This window comes from Rhipicephalus microplus, chromosome 4, assembly GCF_043290135.1.
Source record: "Rhipicephalus microplus isolate Deutch F79 chromosome 4, USDA_Rmic, whole genome shotgun sequence".
NCBI lineage: Eukaryota > Metazoa > Arthropoda > Arachnida > Ixodida > Ixodidae > Rhipicephalus > Rhipicephalus microplus.
Window position 1 is genome coordinate 54754960 of NC_134703.1, and position 9267 is coordinate 54764226.

Below are 9267 nucleotides of genomic sequence, written 5' to 3' on the forward strand. Positions count from 1 at the left end.
TACTACTACTACTACAGATCACAGACACAGTGGAAACTCCCAATATGAGTAGCCACCGTCATCTGGCCCCCACAGATATCGCGTAAAAGCGTCTGCGTCAGTGATTTACATAAGTGCCAAACGAAACAGTATCAACGTGACATTTAGAAACGCACGCCAATGACTTCTGAACCGATACGGGCGATTGACAAGCAATGTGCGCACATAGTAACCTCAGTGCACGTCCCCTGACCGCACGCAGACCACTCACTTGCCCAACTGATAATGTTCATTCCAGTCGCGAGTAGTATGATAAACGAAAATGTGTAACCGCTACTGTTTCTCGGGCACTCGGGCGATAAGAGATCGCGTATGGCTGACGCGGACTGGTCTATTGTCTTCGATGTGGGCGTCTTTCTGGAACTATAGGGTCGACGCTACTTATAAAATTGCGTCTGGATCCCCGTTGAACCACTGCCGCCGGTCCTTTAAGTCACAATGGCCCGTCACTGCTCCCTTCTCGCTTTTTGCCTCGTCGCTGTAGTGGCTCCAGCCGTCCGCGGTGACCTTACCCAAGTACAAGTCGAGGAATGCTCATGTAAGGACGTCTTCATTGCTATTTAGCTTGTATTTGCTCACAGGTCAAATCTTTCGCACTGACATTGCTGTTTACCTGCCCTTTATCGTGCGTACAGGCACTGTTAAAGAACTTGGTAGAGGGTTGGCTGTTTCGGTGTAAATATACTGAACGGAAATTCATTAAGATGAGCGGTAACACTGGTGTCATCCGCCACGGTGGTCGACAGTTGACCCGAAGGTCGCAGGATCGATACCGACCACATTTCGATAGAAGCGAAATGCTCGAAGTTCAGCGACACCAAATTTCAAACTTGGGACGTGGCGTTCATTCGATTGCCTGATACGCACGAGTTTCTCAGTTAGGTATGAATCGCATACGTGGCGTAGATGTTAATCTATTTCGATCGTCGATGGTTCATCGGCGCGTTCCCAGTCATGAGACATCGACAGTATTTTGAGGTGTTCAGCTGGTTCAGCAAACTCCAAGGCCACTAATGTGCATGTGGTACCATCTGGTGGCGGCGGCTTCACCAAACAATTGGGCGCTCACGTGTGCGCAATGAGGAAACTCGGAGTGATACTACAGCGTACTAGAATATACACTATAGTGATACCGTGACGCCTGCCGAGTGCGCGAACAAACAACCAAGTATTCATTTACTCATTACTCATTTTTTCATTACTGTGGCGCATGAAACACCTGGGATGTGTCAAAAGGGAGTAGGAACAATTACTTTCTTACTGACTTACTTACTTACTTGCTTCGAGGAGCGCGTTTGTGTGAATCCAGCGTTTTCCTTGTGCCGCTTCGGTTCATTTGTCGCGGAGTAGTGATTGCGAATGTGATAATTTGAAGCCACAGTCATCGGGAGCAAGTAACACGCATGCAGCGTTCATGTCTCCTACCAGCCAGCGTGTCTCAGGCGTGCGTCTCCAGCTTCCTCGTCGCTGCATGGTCTAGTGTCGATTTCAAAATCGCTACTCGGAAGAGGATGGAACCGAAAATGATTCGGCAGGCCACGAATAACCGCGATTCCATATTATTCGGTGTTTTCATCGTCATTTGCGGATGCTGATGATGGCGGTGACCATGGCAGCGACGACAGCGGGGGTGGCGAAGCCACGGGCACGCTGAGCAGACGAAATGTCAACTGAGCGGAACGTCACCATTTCGTGGGGCCACGTGATAAGGTGGGGCGGGACTGTGCGGAGTGGCCACTTGACAGGTCTGGCAGCGCCGAAAATTGGCGGGCTTTGCAGCCGTTTTTAATGGGGTTCAACACTGGTCGTACTAATCAATATTACATATATTAATTCGCCCCTTTGTTGCATTATTTGTACCGACTTGTTAGTATAGGGTGTCGATAACTCGACATGCGTAAAGTTGGTGTCACTCTTTTAAAGACCACCAGACAGCCAAAATTTCCGGAGTACTCCACTATACGGTGACTTTCGCAATCGTGTCATAGTTTTGGGACGCGACAGCTTAGCAAATATGATTATTTATATGTAACACTGGTGTCAAACGGTTACTTTTCATTGCAATTGGCCCTGATACGTATCAAACTTCTTTATACTGATTGGCTTCTTTGCGAAAACTGTAGAGGGAGCCTGTCACTCTTGATAAATTCGATCGGGCTTAATCGCGATCAGCAATGCTCCGTGTCACACCGGTATTAGACAAGATGAGATACTTACTTCAATGTCACCTTGAACACATTTTTTTTTTCTTTTTGTTGAATTTCGCGCGTTTTATTGCACTTTCAGCTTCGCACCACCCGAGGCTACATACACTGTATAGGCTTCCCTTGCCAAGATTTCGGCAACATTAATTACAATTTCGCAGGCACCATGATTTTTCTAGTAGAAAATAGAGGGCAGCAAATGAGGCATTGAGACTATTGATGTAAAAAAAAACAAACGAAAAGGATACATAATCTAGGTTGTGATTTATTAAGCGCGAATGCATTGACTCTGGTCCAGTATTTCCTTATAGCATATATAGAGTGTTTCCTATCACTATTTTCAAGGAATGCTAGCTGAAGTTTTACGTCCTTAAACCACAATATGATTATGAGAGGCGCCGTAGTAGGGGCCTTCGGAAATCTTGACCATATGGTTTTCTTTAACGGGCACTGATACCGCACAGTACATGTACCTCTATAATATCGCTTTCATCAAAACGACCACCGCTGCATGGATCGAACCTGTGACCTTCTGCTCAGCATTCGAGCACCCTAACCGCTACACTACCGCGGTAGACTGCGGTTCAGGAATGTCGGGAAAAAAGAAAACGATAGATAGAAGAATAGAGAAGGTCTTGATATGCTAATAACGTTGTTCACTTCTTGCCCTCTGGTAGACGTTTTGTGGTCACACAAAGAGGATGGTCGCAGAAATGACACCGACGTATTATTTTTCTTTTTTTTTACGCAGCTGGATCCACGAGCAACGTGGACGCTGTTCGAATTAGCCACTGTGCCACGCTACCATGCACCGTAACGCTGGAGGACAAGCCCAAGGTTGAGATCGACTTCCGCGCAGGTAAAGAAGGGACACATCCAAGGACTCGTAAACAAGCTCTGAAAGTATGAAGACTGAGCGCATTACTATTTCTTGAAACTTCCCGTCTCTTTGGAATGATTCGTCACGCCAGCAGTCTGTTCACGTGACGTCATCGGGAAATAATTTCTTGGTTGGTACATACACAAGGGATATCAGTCGTTAATCGTCCCCTGTACGCTGCTTTCCCACGCAGTAGCATGCCGTTTATGCCTCGCCTCATATGACTCTGGCGCACTATCATGGGATTTCACGTCGTATTGCGCGTTTTCCACAGCGCAAGTGGAGCTAACGGCATCTAGCTGAAGAGCGTGCAATCTCGATAGGCACAGCTATTAGTGCTGATAGTGTCCAAGTGTTTTATGAAATAAGAGAACTTCTCTCTATAGTCTTTAAAACACGGAGTGGTGTACGCACAGAGAGCTTGTTCCCATTGCAAGAGCAGCTGTACGTTTCTTGGTCTGACGTTGACTTGAATCACGTTGACTGCCGTAACTGCGCCTCGACGTATTGATCACTGAAGAAGATGGGAGACCACATTATCAAAGTGCTCTGTAAACCACTGTTACCGAGGTTCAATTCAAGGCACAGTGTGGCATGTCTATCGCCTGGAACTATACTCGCCGATCGCTCTGGTGATAATCGACTGGTCGCTCTGGTGATAATCACGAACAAAACTTGAGATATGTATAGCATTTGACTTGCGGGCACACAAGTGTCGGATTCCCGAATTAGGTGTATCACTACCTACATTTGAGCACAAGTGCGTAGCTATATTTAGACCATTGCTTACGTTACTTGATTTTATAATATTAAAGTGAGTGTGAATAATAATCTTTGATAGCAAAATTTCTTGTTTACTAGTTAGTATACTGATAATTCAGCTATTTGAAAAGGGTATTTCGGCGAAACCAAAGGAAGCATATTTATGCGTTATTTGTAGGTGAACTTGGCGTACAAAAAGAATTTTCGCATGATTTGTATGTTGTAGATAATTATTAGAGTAGACAACTATCTTGCTTTGCATGGTCTGTTAAAACATGTGCGGTACATATGAACTTGCATAGTAAGTTGTTGTGTACAATCAAATGTAAATAAACTATAAGTGACTACTATGTTGGAAAATGCGTGCTATTACAGACATTATTTCACTCTAACTTCGTTCATATAAGTTTACGTGTTTTGAACACTTTTTCTCTAATCTTTGTTGGTGTACTTGATAGAGCAAATGAATACATATCTGCTGTGTGCATTGTCTATTTTTTTTAATACGAACTCCTTGTTATTCATACTGGCGCTCGGAGTAAGGAAGGATACTACTGGGCATCATACACTTAATATTAATAACAAAAAAAGGGAGGCAGTTTTGTGGAAGACAAAGCAGGTTTCAGGAACCTTTCAATAAACTTATTCTTTGTTGCATTTTTGTTTTACTCGATGTCCATGTGCATTATTATTTGGGCAAAACGTTTAGGGATAATAAAATACTAATTACTTTATGCCATAGTTCTCTTTAGTACTTACTTGAAAATATATTTCTTTTTGAAGTTTTGGCTGTGCATTGATCTGCGTCCATGCAAGTGGTACCAGGGGTTCTTGACGGCTTGTACATACATGCCCCGAACGCAAATAAACTGATATACTGAGAGTGACCACACACGGCGTCTGCGAACGTGTCTTCTGGTTGCTTCCAGCTCACGACTCCAAGACTCTTCGCGTGCGTGTGCTCGGTGCTATTGGCGACATCGCGCCTCAGCCGTTCCCGGCTTTCAAGACCGATGCGTGCAACTTCATGGGCGTCAGCTGCCCGCTGAAGGCTGGCGACAAGTACACCGCCAAGTTTGAGCTCGCCATGTCCCCGACCTTCCCACCGGTAAGCAGCTTTCTGTGTATTCGCACTATTTCTCATTGGTCGCTTACAGACCTACACCATGTTAGTAAACAGGGGCAGGTGCCGTCGACACACCGAGGCGCTTATAGCGACGTCGCGGCGCCTAGGCTCCGCCCAGCCCAAGGCTTGCCGCTGCCGTATATGATCACGTGACAACTGGCACAGCAGCTGCAAAGCTGCCTCCGAGCACAGCGCGAACGCGGCGAGGCTCCCACCGCATAGAGTTTGTCCCTGCGTTCACGGTGTGCTTAAAGGTGGGCTGGGTCAAGCCTACGTGCCAGGACGTCACTACGAGCATTTCACTGTGTCGATGACAGCTACTTTTGTTTACCAACAAGTAAAAGGTCCATACCACCAGCAACTCTGCGCAATTACGGGTGACGCTTAGAATTTAAAAAAAAACTGGAGGCGAATCTATTCCTTGTCTTGGCTCTCTGACAATGGCACTCCGGCTTCCGGCTGTCGTGCCGGTGTGAATCTTGGAGGCTCATTCAATCAATTTTCATTAAGTGTTCTAAGTTTCATTGAAAGTCGACTGCGAAGAGCGATAGCAAGACGCCGATAGCAAGCGAATGCAGGAGAAGCCAAGTGACTTTAATACTGCAAAGCAGCGTGAAGTGTTCCTGTTTCGTCGAAAGTTGTGTTATGAAAAAATATTGGTTCTATACGCAATAATGTGTTGAAGCAGAGATGGTGTAATCGAAGTTGCACGCCTGCTTTGACGCAATGTTGTTATATTCGTTTTTACTTATACGCACAACTTTGGTGTGCTTAGTCCCCGTAGAAATAAGTAGGTACTGACAGATCGCTATGGATCCAGAACCGTTGTTCACAAGTTGCAAAGAAAAAAAAGCATCAACAAGGAAACACAATCATTAGCTCATCAAGCATTCCTTGCATTACTTGTGTTCTATTATCTATGCTTTTCATTTAAGTTTGTACTCGTGTAACAGATAACAGGCTTTTAAAGGGCATTGTGCGACAAGGGCATCAATACGATGCATATTTGCTGGGAAAACAAAACATACAGAGACACTTTTTCTTGTGTATTCGTTCAAGGTCGCCGGGAAGGCTGTCTTCAAGGGCCAAGACGCCACCGGTGAATTCTTCTGCTTCAAGGTTCCGGTGGAGCTCAAGCACTAAATTAGCAATAAACGTATGTCTTACCCGGTCGCATCTATATATGTCTACTTACAGCGTCTGGTTTTGATGTGTTTCCCTTAGCATGTGAAGCACCTACATGTTTACAGCCAATGCGCACGCACGCGACATGCGTAACACGAGGAAAGCTGCAACCAAATTACTACTTTGATAATACGGCATTGTGAGGAAAAACAAAAATAAAGAAAAGCTCTACAATAAAAGTTTGTTCAGAAAAGCTGAACAATGAAACACCACAATAAAAGTTTTTAACGAAGAGCAATCGTTCACACTTCCGTCTCTTTTTTTAACCCTTTATACGCCATCGCCAAAGTGGAGGTCGATGTGCAGCGCTATATACGGGTAAGCGCTGTAGTCTGTGCAGTACTTAATAGAACAGTGTGAATGTGGCCACTTCTTTTATACTGAAAGGCTTCGAACTTACATGCAGCTCGTCAGCGTAAAAACCTGACCGAGTGCCGCGTTTGGAAGTGAGGGAAACATAAAGGACGCGGGCGATACACGACAACCCTCCGCCCTATAACCTGGCGAGGCACACTCGTTAACGATGCAGCAATTAAATTAACGAGTGCTGCAAATGAACCAACTCGGCTCACGCTGAAGCTGTAAACGTATGCTCAGTCTGAGAGCGTCGAAAGCGTAGATCATTACGTACAATCCTCGCAAGGGGGAACACTGCACCACCTACCTCCCTTGCCTCGTAGATGTGGCACGGTTTGCATGATATCCGAAGAGGGCCGTAGAGTGCGGGTAAAAAGAAAAAAAAAGAGAGCAAAGAGCGAAAAGTGAGGGAGAGATAACAGAATCTTCGAAAAAAATGCATTAGCCTCTCTCGCACCTCTGCGTCACCTGCCTCCGCTCTGACCCTCTTGAGCACAGAAAAGTCCAGACCACACGGCGCCACGTGTTCTGCGATTCCCTAAAGGGGCAATCGAAAGTGAAAGGAGAAGGGGTAGGGCAGAAGGCTGTACGGGAACAAGATATCGAGAATGGCGAACAAAGCGAGCAAACACGTACGCACGGGGTTGCCAGTTCGACCGGTGTGTTATGCTGAAACAATGCGGGAGTAGAGGTTTGTGGAGGGTCGCTATAATAGAGCCGGAAGCGATCGGCCGTTAATTGAAAACTGCCGGTTCGAGCGCGCGTGCAGCGATTCCCATCGTGATGAAGTGCTTAGTAGCGTTTTGCCACACTCGCTTTGGTAATAAAAAAAAGTTATTTTAAAGAGAATCGCACTGAGCGTCGCATAGCAAAACGCCCGTTGCCACCCAAGCGGAATACGCACGGCTATTTTAGAGCTGCCAGCAGCCGCCGCGAAAGCCTGCACTTCTGAGTGCACGCAGGAGCAGTTTCGTAGACGCCAGCGATACGGTCGCCAGTGCGTACTAATGCGGTGCACAATGTACAATTAGTGGCGCAACGTACCCCCTGAATTAATTTAATTAGCGGCCTTTACAGAAAGCGTAAGCATTCGAAGAACTATTCCGGATGGTTTTACAATGCCTGTTTATGCAGCCACGTACTCGGACAGAAATTGCGGAGATAACGAAGCCGGCCGCACTGCGATAAAAGAACATTCGTGGCGCAGCTTTGTTATTCGTTGGTAATGCAGCTTGCAGCGCCGGTGGGGCCTCCTGTGTTGGCCCCATTTCGTGCGTGCACGTGTTAATTATACCAAGTTTGACCAATGAAATACGCTGCGTGACCGCTAAATGAATACAGGACTCGTATTTTTGCTACATAAACAAACAAAACACAACAATGTTCCCTCACGAATGCGCGCAAATTAAATCAGCATTGGTACCTTCATTTGAGTGTCTTGTTCGTTAATAATAATTTTTACTAATATAAATACTATGAGACCCCTATTGGCAGTTCCGTCTGAGTGACATGTAAAGGACCTCATGCACACTTTTCAAGGACGGGGAAGAGGGGGATCATACGGAAAGAACGGAAATTATCCAGTACTCATGGTTACTCCGTTCTGGACAGAGGGGTAAAATCAATAAAGCAAATATGAGCAGGTGTAAGAAAGAAATACCAAACGATGCAAAAAGAAAACAAAGTACTTTTGAAAGAAAATATGTCTAGACAGCTGCACTCATCAAACTTCGGACCACTTTCTCGCAAATGTATTTTAGAATGATGCATTATTTCACTGCCAATTCATTTATGAAAAATTCAAGAAGGGGTGACCTTATGATAATAGTGTGATTAACGGCTATGGTAGGAATTTTTTTTTTCAGGAAACAGACCGAGAATATCAAGCGAAAAGGTGAACAATGAATCGACTTTCCTGATATGCTCCTCGGAAAGGACACTTGAACGAAATTGCGCTGTGGACGCTCGTAATATGCTTAACTGCGTATCGTCGTTACTTTAGTTTCGCGAAGAAAGCTTCTTATTGGACAGGCTTTATGATTTGAAAGACAACCAATGCACAAAACTTCAGCGGCGTCGTTGTCTTCGCACGAGGAGAATGTATTTCTTTCCTCCAACCCCTGGTTGCTCCAGGGGAACCAAAACTAGAGTAACTCTGGCCATTGAAAAGAAACAAATAAGAAAATCGGTCGGGACATGGCACATTTCTGAAAGACTTGTTCCTTTTGTAACGCAGCATTCTGAAGAAACCTTTGGAGAAGTAATGAAAGAAGTTACAGTGACACAGTTGCTGTTCCCGTTTCTTTCTTCCAGCACCTTCTCAGCTAGGTGTCTTGCTACTTCGCAAAGTCTTCCTGGTGGAAATTGCACTATTTGGTGAAATGCTACGTGACACACACACAACCACACACACACACACACACACACACACACACACACGCGCGCGCGCGCGCGCACACACATGTGATTACGCGTGTTTTACACCGAAAATCTGTTCTACCATTCTCGCTCCACCCCTCCTTCCCTCATCGCGAAAACATTTTGAAACTCTTCGTCATTCAGCTTGAAGCTAAATATTTATTAAAGTTCATTACGAGCATCACTTTTTCTCGTACTATTTGTACATCGACGCTATTTGTGGCGATGAGTATATAATCCTATGCAGTCAGTGCCGGTGTCTCATCCGTAATAGGAACCCAACTACAGCAGCTAAC

At 45.4% G+C, this 9267-nt stretch overlaps 1 protein-coding gene across 1 annotated transcript; it reads left to right on the plus strand.

Annotated features, from left to right (window-relative positions):
- Positions 1–417: 417 nt before the first annotated feature.
- On the plus strand, positions 418–6191 carry LOC119183823 (mite group 2 allergen Tyr p 2-like). The gene is made up of 4 exons (XM_075892764.1): positions 418–577; positions 2995–3102; positions 4815–4993; positions 6071–6191. Exons 1-4 carry the CDS (start codon positions 478–480, stop codon positions 6152–6154), a joined length of 471 nt encoding a protein of 156 aa, XP_075748879.1. The 5' UTR covers positions 418–477; the 3' UTR covers positions 6155–6191.
- Positions 6192–9267: the final 3076 nt, after the last annotated feature.